At 40.2% G+C, this 19,152-nt stretch overlaps 1 protein-coding gene across 2 annotated transcripts in view; it reads right to left on the bottom strand.

Moving 5' to 3' along the window:
- Positions 1–19,152, bottom strand: part of TNIK (TRAF2 and NCK interacting kinase) — a 391,580-nt gene that overhangs the window by 9,772 nt on the left and 362,656 nt on the right. For both annotated transcript variants that reach the window (XM_058556353.1, XM_058556354.1), the window contains 7 exons: positions 16,795–16,959; positions 14,548–14,659; positions 13,580–13,750; positions 9,072–9,215; positions 6,143–6,277; positions 3,037–3,137; positions 688–837 (listed from right to left, as the gene is read on the bottom strand). In XM_058556353.1, the coding sequence (XP_058412336.1) occupies positions 688–837; positions 3,037–3,137; positions 6,143–6,277; positions 9,072–9,215; positions 13,580–13,750; positions 14,548–14,659; positions 16,795–16,959 (978 nt within the window). The remainder of the gene's footprint in view (positions 1–687; positions 838–3,036; positions 3,138–6,142; positions 6,278–9,071; positions 9,216–13,579; positions 13,751–14,547; positions 14,660–16,794; positions 16,960–19,152) is intronic.

Genomic DNA, 19,152 nt, shown 5'->3' with positions numbered 1-19,152 from the left:
GTGCAGCATTTCCCTTTAAATGTCATGTTTCAGGCAATGTGTCAGTATAGTAATATTGATACTACAATTTGCAGGGCCCTGTGCCAAGTACTTGATGCTGATGATAACCCTAAGGGATAGATCCTTTAATCCCCATCTTACAGAGGTGAAAGCTGAGGGCTGGAGAGGCTACCTAATGTGTCCATTATTGCAAAGCAAATATATGCTAGAGCCAGGGTATGCACTCCACTGTGTTTGATTCTACTACACCACACTGCCCTCAAGTTGAAGAGAGGAACAAAAATAGCAGAAAAAGGACCACTGGCCTTCTCCTGCATAAAATGAACCAATCTCCCTTCAAAAACTGAAAATAGGAACTCATCTATTATACTGTTGCTTAAAAAACAGAATTTATGCCCTTGAAGGAAAAACATCATATGTATTTTATTCTAAAGTCCAGTGAGACATGTCCAATAAATGGCAAATAATTGCTATTATGTGTTACTCAGTTTTAAGTAGTCATAAAAATTAAATTTACATGTTTTATTTATTAAAAGCATTGTCTATTTAGTGAAAGCCAAAAGTCCATCTACTTTACTGATTAGTAAAAGTTAGCATGACTTCCATTAGAAATGTACAAAAGCAAATCTCTTAGTACATTGAGGTTGTTGTACAAAGAGCCTTGACAGTCTGCTTCCAGGAACTTACATGAGATGGTATGTAGATATCATAAGAGTTTCCTGAATCAACATCAATTACATGGAAACCAGTGTGTGAACCAAAAATAACCTTTAATCTTTGACCTTCTTCTACTGTGAGATCAACAAGCAGTGGCTTGTGCTGGAGATCTGCAAAAGACTTTAAAAATCACCCCATGAGTGTCCGCATCATTCAAAGAGATCATCTTCATAATTTTTTCCTTTAGCCGTTGCCTGGTGGAAGTTAATGTCTGGCTTTCTTAAATTGAAAAACCAGGAAATTTCTCTTTCAATTTTAGGTCTATCTCATATTCTGGTTCTAGGAGAAAGGGTCTACTATCCATTTGTGCCCCCTTCTCCACCCCTTGTCCTCCAGGGCAGAGAAGTTGGTTTACAGTTGTCAATTTTGACAGTGTCATCATATATTAAAAACTTGGTGCCTGGGTGCTGCTGTTCTTTCCTGTTTATTTCTAGCCTTTTCCCTCAGAAGAAGGTCCAGTTACCTCTCTGGCCCCTCTCCTTCCCAGAGATAGCCTGGTTGGGCAGCTGGGCCAGCTCTGTGCTAAGCCTGTTCAGGATTAATGGGCATGCTCTGGTTCTGATTTTCCTTCAGTGAGTGAGTAGGCATAAAATTAGCACTTTCCCTAAGCTAATGTTGAGATCTGAGACTTGGGTTTGGGTGATAGAGAAGGAAGGTAGGGATGGAACATCTCAAGACTCATGACTTACGTGAGCTAGTTGGGTTTAACTAGAGAGGAAAAAAAGAGAGCTCCAATCAAGTTTATCAGGGTTCTCTGTGTTCTCCAGAGCCTGAGCCCCATCTAGCTGTCAGTTTTCCTCTGCTCTTATTTAATCCACACTCTACCTTTATTAGGCCTTGAAGTCTGGGAGAGAAATTGTGAAACCACAAATGCCTCAGCTATAATGCACTGCCACCTAACAGACCCGTTCCTCTTCATCTTTTGCCAGCATGAGAGGCTCTAGCCTCATATCCTTGTCTATGGGAGGGCTCGAACCCTTGCCAGCTTGTCTTTCCTGTTTAAGTCCTTGCCTGTGTTCTTCCCTCTTTCCAGGCTGGGTGTGGTCTGCTGAAAAAGCATTTTGCACTCTCTCATGCACTTTGGCTGGTAAACTGATGGTGGTAACTTCAGAACCAGAATGGGAATGGAATCTTGATTGAAAAGCTTGTGGGGAGAGAGTTTTGGCAGAACAGCAGCACCACTTTAGCTTTGAGGAGTCATCCCTTAAGTGTTGTTACTAACCTAATACATTCCAAAAATTTCTCTCCATAAAAGTGGCGTTATGGAGGGAAGCCCATTTCCATTGATGAATATATCTTCCTGAGCACATCACAAATGAGCCCCTTGAGCTAAAGGAACAAGTTAGAAGTGGGGTGACTCAGCCCTGAAGAGGGCCTCATAAATGTTCCCAAGGCAGCCTCTGCCCTCACATGGCATGTGTGGCAAGAAAGAATATATACAGGGTCAAAGGGAGATAAGAGTCACAAAGGTGGGGAGACAAAGTGAGGGCCAAGGAGATATAAAGAGAGAGACACAGGCAGAGCACGAGAGTGAACAGAGGATGAATTCACATTGGCTGTGGATAGACTATGCAGCTCTGAAAACATCAGAGTGCCTGTAAGTGCTGGTCCTTCTGGCATTCTGGGATCAGCTTTCATGAGCTGGGGTCAACGAGACTAGCATATCCCCATCCCATTTCTGTTGAATCTCATAAGTGATCAATCCAACCATGGTGGGTACAGACTAAGACAAGGTCAAATATGAAAAAGCAATCAAAATTGAAGAACGCAGAGAAACTAGGCCATTTCCATACGTGACTACATTCAGTATTCATTTCAGACAAGTCCAATAGCAATGGGGATATATGAGCATCAAGTGAGTATTGGAGACTTTACCCCAAAAGGCTTAAGAGGATTATAAGATTTAGAGACTCAGTTCGACCTTGAGATTCAGTGCTGCTGTTGGTCTGCCTTTTCAGACAAAATATCAGAGAGTGCCCTAGTAAGGTGGCTGTATAATGAATCTCATTGCTTAATATCACAATTAATGCTTTGCCTGCAAACCATTCCATACTAAATGCCACTTGGAGATGATGATTCATAGACCTGAAATGGAGAAGAGTGTACCCAAATTTTAATTTGACTCATTTAACAGCATTTACTAATACTTAGTCTTTACTTTTAGAATAATAAATCTAAGAGTTCCTACACTTTTAAAAGAGGTTTATTATATATAGGAAAATTGGTACTAGTCTCCATACAAGCCAGACCACTGTGTTAACTGGTGGGAACCTAAAATAAAAAAACAAGCCCTTTTTAGGTAATCACATGCCTGCTTACCTTAAATGCCATGAACTTATGATATGGTTTAGGAGCCCAAGCATATATCTCCACAGCATTCTTTAAGGCAATCACCAAGAATTTGATCCTTTCATATTTAACTGTAATAGAAAAATTATGAATTAAAAAAGTATATCGTTTATTGAAGTTTTTGTATTAATGTGTAAGCCACAATATGTAAATATATATGTATAAAGCCATAATTGACAGTGATGCTCTCAGTGTGGGATTTTCTCATAGATATAGATTTAACTTCCTTTAGTGTACTTGGTCTGCAGAATACTTGAGGCCTTTTGCTTTATATTGAAGGCTCTTTTCTTCATCGAAAGATGTAACTGGCTTAGGACTGTCTTTAACCACTAGGTCTAGATGTGAATTATTCATTGCAGTAAGAATCTGTATAATATCCTTCATGTTTCCTTGCCTGGCTTATATGTTCACCCACATGAAAGTAGCTGAGGGATGGTATGGCAAGATGGGAGAAAAATTAGCAAATGGGTAGCGACATAAAGGCTGATGTTTGCTTATTATTCAAATTTGAATTCCAATTATTAGGAATTTATAAGGGATCAGTGCTTTTATAAAAGAGAACCCAGAGAGATCCCTCTCCTCTTCTGCTATGTGAGGTTGTAGCAAAAAGATAGCTGTCTATGAACCAGAAAGTGGGCCCTCACCAGACACTGTATTTGCCAGCACCTTGATCTTGGACTTCTCAGCCTCCAAGGAATAAATTCCTGTTGTTTATAAGCCACTCAGTCTGTGATATTCTCTTATAGCAGCCTGAACAGACTAAGACAGTAAAAAGTCATTTTCTTTATAAAATATCCGAACAAACAGAATATTCGGTGTCCTAAAGACACTGGACAGCCCAGGATAACCAGCCAAATTCTTACTCTCTGAGCTCTTTCTATAACATGCCCTTCTGTTTACACATTCTGTGTTTAATATAGTTTAAACTGCTTCTTCAGCAATTTATTTCTATATTTCTAAATAACATGCTAATAATGTTAGTTTTTGATTTTTTTCAGTTGTAGATATTATCTACTGACTTCGTAGTATGGAAAGGATTTAGTCTCTTATAACCATCTCCTCTCTCTCAATATTTCTTCCTCCCCCACACCCTCAAATAGTTATATTTTTAATTTTCGGTTAAATCAATGTCCTGTGTTCAAATTATTATTGTTCACAAATGAGGCACATAGTACACCATAATTATATTTCCTTTCTTGTTTTCTCTCACTGTTTTCACTTCCTTATTTTCTATGTCTCTATCTCTAAGCACATGTAAACTTTCTGCTAGTGCTGTAAATGTGTTCAATACAGTTAAACATGGCAGGTAATCTATTAATAACATTTTATTTTTCTTGAAGGCACCTCTTCTGGACCCCTCCCCATCATCCCACTCTGCTCGGACTGATTTCTCTCTAGGCCTATATATACATACATATATATATATGGTTCCTACTGTTTCTGTTTCTCTGGAGAACCCTGGTTAATGCAGATGAGTTATAAAATACCAGCTGAAAATAATTTTTCCTTCAGAATTTTGAAGGCCTTGCACTTTCTAATCTTCCAGTACTGCTGCTAAGTTCCAGGCCACCTAATTCTGGGTCTATTATATGTAAACTGTTTGTTTACTTATTTACTTATAATCTGCAAGCTTTAAGGATTTTCTCATTTCCTGAGTACTGAAATATTATGCTCATATGTCTTCTTGTGAGTCTTTTTTTCATTCACTATACTGGGTACTCACAAATCTTTTTATTTTGGGATTTCAAGGCCCTAGTTCTAGAAAATTTCCTTGTATTCTTTCTTTGATACTTACCTCCCCTTTCATTTCTTATTTTCTCTTTTTTCTATAACTTCTGTTACTTAGATTCTGAACCACTTGGACTGATCCTTTTATTTTCTTATCTTTTCTTTTATTTCTTCTTGTCCTACTTTCTTGGAGATTTCTCATCTTTATCTTCTAACACTTCTATTACATTTTTATTCCTGCCAATATATTTTAATTTCTGAGATTTTTTTCTTGGTCTCTGAATGATCTCCCCCAAACCCTGCTGTATTTTTTTTTTTCTTTAATAGCCCCTATTCTTTTATGGAAACAGTTTTTCTAATCTCTCTGAAATTATAGTTTCTTTTTTAGAAAATTTTCTTCCACTCCTCATTATCCCTTTTCCTCTAAAGTCCCTTCTTTCTGTTTAAGTTTCCTTCCTATTAGTGGATTTCCCCATTGTCTGGCATAGGTGGGCTTGTTGACTGCTAGACTTCACTTTAAGGTGGTTAGACAGCAGACTTTTTCATGGCATTTCAAATATTAGTACTTGAACATCTTTTCTTTCTAGCCATTTAGTTTATCCAAAGAAAAATCTTTCAATCACTTGTTTGAGAGTTTAAGCATGATGGCCAATATTCTGGGAGCTAAACAGGGAAAGGAGGTGTGTATGTGTATGTGTGTGTCCTCACAATTCAGTATTCCTCATCATCAGATTGACTGTGCCAATCTTTCATCTTCTGTTGCAGTGGAGGAGGGTGGCTGCCTGACCAGCTAGGAACTAGGTTCTGGAGGACTTGCTGGTCACCAACTTTCCAACAATTCTATTTTCAGTCACACTGTACACCTCCACCTCAGATACACCTGGGGTCACTGGTCCTGGGCCTTACTGGGTTCTGTTGAGTGACTAGGTTGATTTTGATGACTTTCCTCACTGCAGACTTAGAATTCAGCATTTCCTGGTTGGCTAGGTCTGTTCCTAGTCATCCAACTATTCTTGTTCAATTTTGTTGACATCTCATTTGCTGGCTTCTCTTCTCCTGGTCCCTTTGTCCCTGTGGGTTTATGGCATTTTTATTCCTTCATTGTCATTTTAATGGGTCTTTGGGAGGGAGTGGATTTAAATGTTCAAACTAGAGTCAAGGACTTTATTCTGACAAATGTACTCTTTGAACTTCAGCAATTTGACTTTGGAAATAATGCAAGTATACTTAAGGGTCCAGCAACATCTCAAACTGGTCACAAACATATCGTCATTATTTGATAGAAGAAACTAAATGAAATTTGGTGGAATAATTCGTATTGAATAAGCAGTCCCTGTCTGAGACTCACCAACTTTGTAATGAATACAGCCTTCCAAGTCTCCAACAGTGATCCAGCCTTGTTTCTTTTCTACTTCTGGGTCATTGTGGAGTATTCTGTTTCTTAACCATGAAAGATAATAAACTCGTAGCTTATTCTTCTTTCCTGTTGAAATAACAGATCTTTAATTTCAAGCTCCTGTGACAGCTTTTTCTCTCAATCCTTCCCCATCTCCACATTATTCATTTATTTATTTTTTTTAATTTAGCCCTGTTTGTTTGTTTATTTATTTATTTATTTTGTGAGGAAGATCAGCCCTGAGCTAATATCCATGCCAATCCTCCTCTTTTTTTGCTGAGGAAGACTGGCCCTGAGCTAACATCCGGCGGATCTTCCTTCACTTTATATGGGACGCCGCCACAGCATGGCCTGACAAGCAGCGCGTCAGTGCGTGCCCGGGATCCAAACCTGGGCCGCCAGCAGTGGAGCGCACGCACTTAACCGCTACGCCATGGGGCCAGCCCCTATTCATTTATTTTTATTTACAATGGCGTGTGTGTGTGTATGTGTGAAGGCACAATAACCAGTGTCCCCAGTGTGATCAAAGTGTTGTCTTTGCCAGGACTATGGTTAAAACAGCTCCAAGTGTTTTGGACAAATAACCATTTTATAATTTGTTTTTACCTTTGGGTGTTTCTGATTTAAGCAAGCTGTTCTCACTCTCTTTTTTGAATGCAAAGGGCAGTGTCTGCTGAACTCAGTAAGACCTAATTCTGTAACAGAATAATTGATCCGAGTTCCACAACATTCTAGATCCACTTACATGAAGAAGTGTGACAACTGGACATTTTTAGCATACGTACTTATGTGTGACTGCCTTTCCCTCACCTTCTAACCCAGCAGCATATGTTAACGAGAGCTTCTTATTTGTCTCCTCTATTAATTTAAAGATGACAGCTTGCAGTAGTTTTATTTTACCTGACTAACAACAAAAAAAGAAGGGAATTTTATACGGAGACAAGAGAAACAAGTGCAATAAAGGCAATCTGGGCTCAGAAAATAACCCTAGACATGTTTTTGGTGGTGAGGTCACTGAAAGGAATACTAACAAATATAGGAGAGGATAAAAAGATGTGTACTTGGAAAACAATTTAAAAGTTCCCTTTGGTAAAGTGATCCTGGAGTAAAGAATTCTTAGTATGATAAGAAAACATCTTAAAAATATTGAGGAGCAAAATTTAATATACTCCATGAGATTATCTGGGTACCAGGTAATGAAATGTCCCTTGGGGTGGCTCTTCCTAAGTGATCAGAAATTTAGGCCTGTGGGTTATACTTCTTGGGTACTTATTTTCCTTTGATTTTTCTTGCATGTCAAAAGATGTTTTATATTTTACAGGTGTGATATATATCAGAAGAAGAGAATTCATTAAAGCATTGCACACTGGGGTTGATGGGAGAGTGCCTTCATAACTTAAATTAAGAGAATCACTATGCAGTTACTATTCCTTTTTGTAACCAAAAGCCAAGAATATGCGTTGATCCCAATAGCCAGGATGGGAAAGAGGGCCAGTGCTTCCTCTTTTCTATGCCAACATTGATCTGAGGGCACTTCAAGAATCGTTTGCTCTTATTTTCATTTTCTTCTTTCCCCATCTATGCCTCATGATAAGAGGAAATGGTTACACTTTTAAGAATGGGGATGTGTTAATAACAACATAATGAAGCCTAAATGTGAATTTTCTGGTATCATTTCCATTTTTGGTAGGTGAGTGGCAGATGTATGGTTTTAAATTTGATTTGATGGTATAGAATCCAGAAAGCAATTAACCAGAACAAAGGACTACACTGAATTAAACTCAAATAATAATACAAGAAGAATGTACTTGGTTAACCCTTATCTGGGGAGAATAAAAACAGATGAAACTCTTAGCATTCAGTGGAAAGGTAAAAGAAAGAGGGAACTGTAGCATCAAGTGAAGGCATTTTTTCAAAATAGAAGTACAGATGGAGAGTTAAAACTTTACTCAAGGTTCAACCCAGTAGTCCTGTGCTGTCTCTATGAAACAATGGCTGAGTGTAGAGCCATGGTTCTCAAACTTGGCTGCACACTGGAAACACCTCAGGAACCATGAAAGCTATTGATGCCTGGGCCCCACTCCCAAGGATTCTGAACCACTGGTCTGGGGGGCATCTTGGATTTTTCACATCTCCTCAGGTGGTTCTAATGTGCAGTGGGACAGTTGGTTTCATATTAGATGGGATAAGATAGGATGGGAAAAAAGGATGTTATTTATTAAACTCTTTCAAACACTATCAGAAAGAAAAAACTGTCAATAAATGCAGACTCTTTCAGGTAACATTTTTAACCTGTCAGTAATAAGGCCTTCACTTTTGTCTCTCTTTTTTTTTTTTTTTTCCAAGCTCTTTTGGAAACCAGAAAGCTGCAGAGGGTAGCAATAATGATTTCCACATTTGAATCTCTTTGCAGACTCAGTCACCCAATGGGCCAGATGCACTTGCTAAAACATCAGTGGACTATAAGCTAGAGGAGTTTTTGAGAGAAGAGAGACCAGAGAAATTTCTGCTTATAAAGCTTCCTACTCCTAGAAGCCTACATTTGATATTCTCCATCTGAGAGGAGATAGCTGTGACTGGAGTGCAGACACCTTAAAAAGATTCTTGCTGAGGGCTGGCAGAGGTTTAAGGCCTATAGATACACAATCTTTGTGGTATGTCTCTGACTGATTCAGATTTCATGCAGAGGTGAGAGACTTCCTTTTGGAGGTCAGAATCTCCAAAGTTACAAAATGTGGGTGATCTCACTCTGGCTAAACTGCTATAATTTATTGTGTCACTTGTTAGCTGGGAAGGGCAGAGCTTACTGTTTTTTCAGAAACAGGTGATCACTTTCCCCACCTGTGCAGACTGGAAGGTCACGGTCATCCTAGTAACATACCTGATATAGTCACGAGGACATTCAGTCCTTCCAGCACGTCCATCTGCTGAAATCGCCGCCGGTTGATCAGGTTATAGACTTTGCCTTGCCCACTTCGATCCAAAAGCATCAGGCCATTTTCAGTTCCCACCAGGAGGTTTACACCTGCAAATTTAAGAAGCACTCAAGACTGATGTTTTATGGGCTTTAACCTTCTGCATCTGGGGTCCCTGTAAAATCTAAGAAACTGTGCTTTGTAAATATAAACTAATGGGCAAGTAGATACTACAGTAGGGAGTGGAGAAGTAGAAGCTCTGTCACAGTAATTAAATCACTGTCCCTCTGGTAATGAAATTAGCTTTCTTTTATCAAGTGGTAGTGGCATTCATTACATCTAGCCATTTACTACCTAGTATAGAGTCCTTCTCAAGAGGAGCCTTAGGCACAGCTGTGATGTTAGCACAATTTGCCTTTATTCCTTTCCTGTAATACCTACCCCTTTCTTCGCTCTCTCTATAAATCTTAACTCAAGACTTCCCTAAGGATCACCCCACCCCTACTCATGCAGTGATTTCTAGCCTACCCACCTCAACATACAACAGAGTGCCCCATTTCCATACCTCACTGGAAGAAAAGCCCTTCCTCGTTCTCACACCAAAAGCTTAATTTATGTCCTAAGGTTCTTCTCTTTGTTAGGAAATGATAAACCAATTTAAGTGAAGGTGTTAATAGCCTGAGAGTCACCGAAATATTGACTGTAAGGGACTTCTCATGTATCTAAATCTAGTCTGGCCCACCTCCCATGAAGTAATCCCTATTATAAAAGCTCTGGCAGGTAAGTGGTCTTGTCTGGATAGCTACAATCCTAAAAATTCACCCCAAGGCAAATTAACCTCCCCCCACCCCCCAACACACACACACACACACACACACACACACACACACACACACACAAAAGTCCACTGTGCAATGGACTATATTCATCAACAGGTAACTTTCTAATTTCTCTTGCTTGTTGTACATCTATCTTCTGAGTAACATGAATGTCTGCTCCTTTGTCCACATATTGTTCAATACTAAACATGGCTATCTTGTCATCTTCTGTCTCTTCTCCAGAGGACAGAGCCTTACTCCCCTCCATCACATCTCCCATAAAATGGTTTCCAGGCTTCATGTTTTTCCCCACTAACATCTCAAATGCTTTTGCCCTTATAAAATTGTGGTGCCCAAACAAGGCCTAGTAGTTTAGATGGGTACAGATGGGACATGTCCTTCCTTGATCTGTATGTGATGTTTATAGTAACACAGACCAGGACTTGGATAGAATATCATCACACCTATACGAGGCATACCTTGTTTTATTGTGTTTCATTTTATTGTGCTTCACAGATATTGTTTTTTCTACAAATTGGACATTTGTGGCAACCCTGTTGAGTAAGTCTATCGGTGCCATTTTTCCAACAGCATTTGCTCACTTCGTGTCTCATTTTGGTAATTTTCACAATATTTCAAACTTTTTCATTATTATTATATTTGTTATGGTGATCTGTGATCAGTGATCTTTGATGTTACTATTGTAATTGTTTGAGGGGTACCACGAACCACACCCATATAAGATGGCGAACTTAATTGATAAATGTGTGTGGTCTGACTGCTCTACCGACCGGCTGTTCCCCCATCTCTCTCCCTCTCCTTGGGTCTCCCGATTCCCTGAGACACAACAATATCGAAATTTGGCCAATTAATAACCCTACAAAGGCCTGTAAATGTTCAAGTGAAAGGAAGAGTCACATATCTCTTACTTTAAAATGCTAGAAATGATTAAGCTTAGTGAGGAAGGCATGCTGAAAGCCCAGATAGGCTGAAAGCTAGGCCTTATCACCAGTTAGCCAAGTTGTGAATATGAAGGAAAAGTTCTTGAAAGAAATTACAAGTGCGACTCCAGTGAACAAACGAATGATAAGAAAGCAAAACAGCCTTATTGTTGATATGGAGAAAGTTTTAGTGGTCTGGATAGATGATCAAACCAGCCACAACATTCCCTTAAGCCAAAGCCTAATCCAGAGCAAGGCCCTAACTCTCTTCAATTCTGTGAAGGCTGACAGAGGTGAGGAAGCTGCAGAAGAAAAGTGTGAAGCTAGCAGAGGTTGGTTCATGAGGTTTAAGGAAAGAAGCCATCTCCATAACATAAAATTACTAAGTGAAGCAGTAAGTGCTGATGTAGAAGCTGCAGCAAGTTATCCAGAAGATCTAGCTGAGATAATTAATGCAAGTGGCTACACTAAACAACAGATTTTCAATGTAGATGAAACAGCCTTATATTGGAAGAAAATGCCATCTAGGACTTTCACAGCTAGAGAGGAGAAGTCATTGTCTGGCTTCAAAGCTTCAAAGGACAGGCTGACTCTCTTGTAAGGGCTAATGCAGCTGGTGGCTTTAAGTTGAAGCCAATGCTCATTTACCATTCCCCAAACCCTAGGGCCCTTAAGAATTATACCAAACCTACTCTCCCTGTGCTCTATAAATGGAACAACAAAGCCTGGATGAAGCACATCTGTTTACAACATGGTTTACTGAATATTTTAAACCCACTATTGAGACCTATTGCTCAGAAAAAAAGATTCCTTTCAAATATTACTGCTCATTGACAATGCACCTTGTCACCCAAGAGCTCTGATGGAAATGTATAACGAGATTAATGTTGGTTTCATACCTAAAAACACATCCATTCTGCAGCCCATGGATCAAGGAGTAATTTCGACTGTCAAGTCTTGCTATTTAAGAAATACATTTTGTAAGGCTATAGCTGCCATAGACAGAGATTCCTCTGATGAATCTGGGCAAAGTAAATTGAAAACCTTTTGGAAAGGATTTACCATGAACACTTGTGATTCATGGAAAAAGGAAAAAATATCAGTATTAACAGGAATTTGGAAGAAGTTGATTCCAACCCTCATGGATGACTTTGAGGGGTGCAAGACTTCAGTGGAGGAATAAACTGCAGATGTGGTGGAAATAGCAAGGGAACAAGAATTAGAAGTGGAACCTGAAGATGTGACTAAATTACTACAATCTCATGATAAAACTTTAACAGATGAGGAGTTGCTTCTTACAGATGAGCAAAGAAAATGGTTTCCTGAGATGGAAATCTACTTCCAGTGAAGATGCTGTGAAGATTGTTGACATGACAGCACAGGATTTAGAATATTACATAAACTTAGTTGTTAAAGCAGCTGCAGGGTTTGAGAGGACTGACTCCAATTTGAAAGAAGTTCTACTGTGGGTAAAATGCTATCAAACTGCATTGCATGCTACAGAGAAACCATTCGTGAAAGGAAGGGTCAACTGATGCAGCAAACTTCATTGTTGACTTATTTTAAGAAATTTCAACAGCCACTCCAACTTTCTGTAACCACCACCCTGATCAGTCAGCAGCCATCAACCTCAAGGCAAGACCTCAGCCAGCAAAAAGATCATGACTCACTGAAGGCTCACATGATGGTTAACATTTTTTAGCAATAAAGCATTTTTAATTAAGGTATATACATTGTTTTTTTAAGACATAACGCTGCTGCACACTTAATAGACTACAGTATAGTGTAAACATAACTTTTATATGAACTGGGAAACCAAATATTCATGTACTTCACTTTATTGCAATATTTGCCTTATTGCAGTGGTCTGGAACTGAACCTGCAATATTTCCGAGGTATGCCTCTACTGAGTTTGAGGTCAGTTAAAAACTGCAGATCTTTTTTACAAGAACTGTAGGTTGGGGGCCGGCCCGGTGGCGCAAACGGTTAGGCGCGCGCGCTCCGCTGTGGCGGCCCGGGTTTTGCTGGTTTGGATCCCAGGCGCGCATTGACGCACCGCTTGTCAAGCCGTGCTGTGGTGGTGTCCCATATAAAGTGGAGGAAGATGGGCATGGATGTTAGCCCATCGCCAGTCTTCCTCAGCAAAAAAAGAGGAGGATTGGCAGATGTTAGCTCAGGGCCGATTTTCCTCACAAAAAAAAAAAAAGAAAAAAAGAACTGTAGGTTGATGTTTTGAACTATAAGGGATGGTTCATCACTTGTTGCCTTTTTCAAGTTTTATCTTGCTGCTACAAGCAGGATGGCCTTCAGCAATTCACTAAAATACGCTGGGCTAGTTTTCCAGCTGTGAAAAGGAGTAATGCCATGATTCCCCTTGCAGGATGTTGCATGGATCATAGAGACAGAATGTGGGGCACATCACACAGTGCTGGGCACACACTGGGTATATATTAAGTGGTAGCTAGTTCTGTTGTTGGCTTTAGCCCATCACTGTTTTGTGACAAGCTTGTTCTGAATCTCATTCTATTAAGCTGGGTATTAGGGAATCAGTTCTTTCTACCTATAAAATTGCTTTTGATCTCTCCTGAGGTTAGAACAGTCCCTAATCAGGTCTCTAACACCCATGATTCAATCAGTGCTCTTCTGGTGGTAAGATCCACAGGCTTAATATTTGAGCGTCAGTTCATGAAAGAGTGGTAAAAAGCAACAACTTACCCCACAGAGCTGCACAAAGTATTTCTGAGTTGAATCGTTTCTTGTATTTTCTGATTTCTGGTGTGTCGCTATGAGGCCGAATGTTGGTTGGGTTTACGTTTACTACCGAAATCTTCCTTGCTTCATTGAGTTTGGCCTGTTCTTGCCTAAGGAGTTCGCTAGTAAACAGAGCTTTGAGAAAAAGAATCAAAGAAGTCAGTGGGATCTTAAAATATAACCAATGGAGATATGGAGAAGGGGCTTCAAACACTATGATTTCTTCTTGTTTAGTGTGCGTTATAGTAAAGGCAGAGAAACTCTGGAACTATGCATATCCTACATTTCTGTTTAGTAGAATAAATTATAAATCATTCAGAGAGGCAGTATTTTATCCATTAGTAAAACAGGCTTATAGACACTACTCGGGTAGTTTAGAGAATTGATGGGTAGTTTAGAGAATTGATAGTCATCTCACAAAGTTAAATACACCATCCTCATTTTCTGTAATATATGCAGGGAAGATTTACTTTTTGAAATTCCACATTATCAGTTGACTAACTGGCCTAAGCTGACTCTGATGATTAGTGAGTTGCAGAAGTCTAAAAGCAAGACTCTCCTCTAAGTCAGCCAGATCTTTGCGGTGGGAAGCACACACCTAGAACTCAACACAACTCAACACGCACTTATTAAGTGTCTACTGCGTGCACAGCATTGTACCCAGAAATTGCTTTTGAGAAATAGGTGGTAAGTTTGGAGATCTCTGAGGAACAGCTTTTCCTAAGGCCCCTGGATATCTCTGGGTTCCTACTAAAAGCAAAATAGAAAAGATAAAAAAAAATTTGTTTTGTAAATCCTACAAAAACAATAACTGAAAAAGAGGTCTTTCCTTTAAGTCAGGACCTTAGCAGTAAATGGCTTAATTTATTTATCCGGCCATACCAGAAAGGAAAACCAAGCTGTTTCTAAAACATCAGGGCCCCCTAGCTTACCTGTGGCTGACGATTCTTCATCCTCTTCATCTTCATCAGTCGGAGACGTCTGGTATACTCTGGGGTCCACAAAGGGGGTGAAGGAGGCTTTAGTGCTGCTCCCCATGCCATACTAGTCAATAAGCAAGAAGATTAAGAAGAGCATATAAATAAATACAGCAGGAACAAACAATGCTAACAGTACTTTGCCTGGGCTTTAAAATGATTACATACTCCTCAGTCTATCCAGCTGGTCACACTCTAACCCCCTAGTCAAAGTGTTTGCCACCCACCCCCCCAGCTTCTCCTGGCATTGGTTACTCACTAACCATTGTGCCTTTGCAGCATTTTATTAATTATCAGACTGCAAGAGCCGCAGAGAGCAAATTACATTTTGGACCGTATATGGCACTTTAATATCTGGTAGGATGACTGTGGTGACAGAGCTTATCTCTCCCTTGAAGTAAAAGCAGTCTCATATTGACCAAGTGGCCTCAAGAGAAGCTGACACAATTGGCAACAAACTAAGTAAGCATGTCTACGCAGCAGCACTTTATCCTGAACACAAGGTCCACCAAAGGCTCCCTCTTGAGGCCTCTGGGCCCTCCACGCTGGCCTGGCGACACAAGTGGATTGATGTTGGCTCAAGAAGCCTTAAAATCTTTAATTCAGGGATAACGTCACCGTGGGACTGAAGATTTTTCCTTCCCATGATAGTTTCCTTAAAAGGATACTTAGATTTGCATGCCTTATTTGAGGACTTCATGAAGATACTAGGTTTGAAAGCACTGCACTTTAAGGGCTTACTTAAAAAATAAAAAGGGCTTACTTGGACAGCACCACGAAGACATGAAGTCAGAACTAGACAAGGGAACAGGAAACTCAAATATCAGGGCTTCATGTCACATTATTCCATATTTGTGTTTTGCCAAAAGAGCTGCAATAACCATCTCCCCATTTTGTCTGTCATCTCCATTCCTTCTACTGTATTCAAGACCTTTTAATATCACAAACAGACCTGCATTCAACTTAAGAAGCACCTCTTTTTTTTTGGATAAATGTTTTTAACTAAGTTTTTAATTTTTAGTTTATTTAAAAATAACATCAACATCCTAAGACCCCTAAACACATAGGGAGAAAAACCACAAAGATTCAATCTGATTTAATTTGCCCTTCACCTAATAAAGTCAAAACCACTCCATTCTCTACAAGGTAGGATTCCCGCTTCTAAATAGAGCTCTTTCACATACATCCTCTCCCTTGATCTTTAAAAGAAGTCTGAAGGAGGTAGGGCAGATACTAACATTCCCACTTAGAGGTTGGGGCAGCAGCAGAATTTGAACCAGGGTCCAACCCCATGGGGTCCTCCTTGGTATCAACAGAGGTGTTCAGGCAGGGAAAAATCTGCCCACACTGCATGAAGCTACAATAGGATGTTGCACTTTGCAATATGCTACTATTCTTTTCCTTGGGACAGGCCAAGCTCATTTGCTCTGTAAATTTAGAATCCAAAGTATGCATCATAAAAACTTAGTGTGCAGAGATCAGAAACAATGGTGCCTATGCTCTATAAACACATTTAGGGTCAATGTGTGATTCACAGGACTATTCACAAAACATGACCAATAACTGTGAACTCATCCAATTGGTCAAGCTCGGTCAATGACACCTATGAGCACTGCCTAACAGACTGTGTTTAATCAGGCTTTTTTCCCTGCACTGTTTCTATATAGGAAAGATAATATCCCATTTCTGTCTTTCTAATGTAATTTGGAGTTTAGGAAGATGAATATTTTGAGAGCGTGTCTATTTATTGATTTTTATTTTTCATGAACAAATCATTTTAACCTCATTTCATTTAAGTCAAACTTAGTTTGACTAAATTAATGTAAATATGAACCTTAACTATTGGCGTTGGAATCTCTACAGGCTGAAGTTTCTGTCACAGGCCTGGGAGATAGGAGGTCCCAGTTCTGGTCCCAGCTCTGTCACAAACCAGCTGTGTGCCCTGGGAAAGGCATGTAATCTCTCTGAGCCTCAGTATTCTCATTTGTAGAAACAGGTATTGGTCCAGATGATATCTGAGAACTTTTTACTGCTCTGCTTCTATGATTTCCTCCATTTGAGGATATTCATAAGTAGCTATATAGTAGAAATCAACCAAACACGTTTCAGGGAGCTTGGCAAAGCCTCATTCTTGAAGACAGGAGGCTTTCAGTATCCCCTGAAATGAGAACAGAGCTGTCGTGACCGTTGCCCAGCACCTACTTCAGTCCCAGAGTCCATCTCCTGGGGATGGGTGGAGACGCGCCCCAGGCCCTCAGTTGGGGTCCCAGCCGGGGAATGGCTCTGCTGCACCAGGTCCGGGAGGTTGATGTGGCCAGCAAAGCCATTGCTGTCACTATGGCCAGATCGCTTCTTTTCTCCAGACGTCTGAGGGGGCACAACACATGGGGGACATTAGGGAGGGCAAAGGCCATAGAGTGACATCATCCCTCACAGAGCACAGGCGCAGTGGTCTCTGAATCGACCCGCTAGAGTGTGGGAAGATAACATTGAAATTTCTATTTTACCTAAGAAAATAAGAAAGAAGTTAAGCTTTGCTAATATTTAGTATATGGACTGACCCTGAGGCCTATGCTTCTGTATGGGGGGCAGTCAGAGGTCACATAGGATGTGGGGGTTCTCTGTGGGGAGACAGGAATGCCACAGGTGGAGGGGCTGAGGGCGGCCCATTCTTGCAAGTTTATCTTCTGCAGTGTTTGTGTGTGTATGTCTGCCTGTCACACCAGTTAAGTGCTTTTGCAGATCATATTACCAGGTTACAATGACACAAACCCACAAAACAGAAACATGACCTAAAATATTGCTGAGAAGAAGCAGTAGGTTGAAATAATACTAATAATCCATGCACAGTGTAGAGATGATACCTACCCAACTCACAGGGCTCTTTGTCAGTCATGAGGTCAAAACAATGATTAACTAATCATATCTGACAGGAGTTACAAAAAAAAACATTGAAGTGATGTAAATATTATTTGAAAATATGAATTTACATCCACTATCACTAACATTGAATCTCTCAGTAAGCAACTATGGTGCCTTGTGATAGTAGCCAGAAGAAAAAAGAAGTCATCATGACTAGCAAACCCTCTAAATATTGTCTATAGCATCCCTTTTTAATGTCCTTTAAAGATATTTTATAATGTATATAATATTTTAGTGTAGTAGGACAAATGCATGATTTGTAAATAAATAAATACACTGTATTACCTGGCATGCTCTGAAATTTTTACCGATAGGGTTATATGACCTAACAAATCACTGCTCTGGAGAGCAAAGCCTACTCCCAAATCTCCCGAGGAAGAAATACAGACTTAAAAGACAATCCTGCTCCCTAAAATCCAGTGCCCACATTGTAGGCCTGGCTAGTACTGCACCTTCTGATTTAACATTTATGTGACTGGCTCACTGAGGTTTCTTAGAGCAGACCTGATTAAGTAATCACCCCCTTCTTTGTCTTTTCTTTCTTTCATTCATTTACCCAACATTTCTGAGTAGCTACTAAGTGTGAAGCATTTGCTGAATATGGAGGAATCAGTCAGGAGCAAAGCAGATGCACTCTCTGCCTTCTTTGGGGCTGGCTGCCAGGGGCAAGGGCTCATGCTGTTTCTTTGACCACCTCACTGGCCTGGCTTCTCCGTTTCAGAGCCTGTCTTGGTCTTGCAATTATCGCTCTGCACTTGCCGCTGGCTGGAAGTGAAAAGAGGCACTTTTTGTGGGGGGAGATGAAACAGACCCCAAGTTCCTGAAGGGTTGTGTGAAGTGGGTAGTTTCTTGATGCTACCAAGAAGCTTGAGAAATAACTGGAAAGCCTTAGTGCCCTCTGTTTCTTAGTAACATGCTCCTGGCTTGAACTGCCCTGGAGACAGATATTTTCTGGATTCCTCTTGTCACTGCTCATTTGAACATTTCATCTTCTAAATGACATTTTGAGGGTTCGGTCCTATTTTATCTTATTGTCCCCAATTCTATGTGTACTGGGAAGCTTCTCCTCCCTTCTAACTTCCGTTCAAACACTGAAAAGCTTTTTAAGATTTTCCCCCAACGTCCCAGTAGCATACATCACAAACTGTCTCTTCAGAGTTTTGCAGTCTTTCTTGCGTCAGCAGCAACCTGCCTTAAGCCAAAAACTGAGGCAGACACATTGGTTATCAAAGACCTGAAGAGGCTAATGAAGGGAAATGGCCCATAGAGTGAGAAGCTTGAAGGAATCCAGCAATGACCCCTGAATCTTCCCACTTCTGAGTCATCAACCTTTTGTTCAATCAACCAGCACCTTCTTAGACTTAAATACCTTCTGTGTGCCAGGCATTCTGCTGGGAACACAAAGATAAATGAACAACAGTCCTACCCTCTAGGACCTCATTAACAGAGCCCCCACAATCTCTACGATCTTCATGCCCTAACCATTCCCATGGGGGTAGGCACTAAGATGTGCCAAGTACCAATATATGCCAGGTACTGCGCTAAACACTTCATGTTTATATCCTCACAATAACACCATGGGTTAGCTTCCATTCCCCCCATTTACAGATGGAAAAACTTCAGTATAAAGAATTTAAT

This window comes from Diceros bicornis, chromosome 15 (genome assembly GCF_020826845.1).
Source record: "Diceros bicornis minor isolate mBicDic1 chromosome 15, mDicBic1.mat.cur, whole genome shotgun sequence".
In the NCBI taxonomy this organism is placed as follows: Eukaryota; Metazoa; Chordata; class Mammalia; order Perissodactyla; family Rhinocerotidae; genus Diceros; species Diceros bicornis.
The sequence above is the reverse complement of the archived record's forward strand: the minus strand, read 5'-3'. Positions and strand labels throughout refer to the sequence as shown.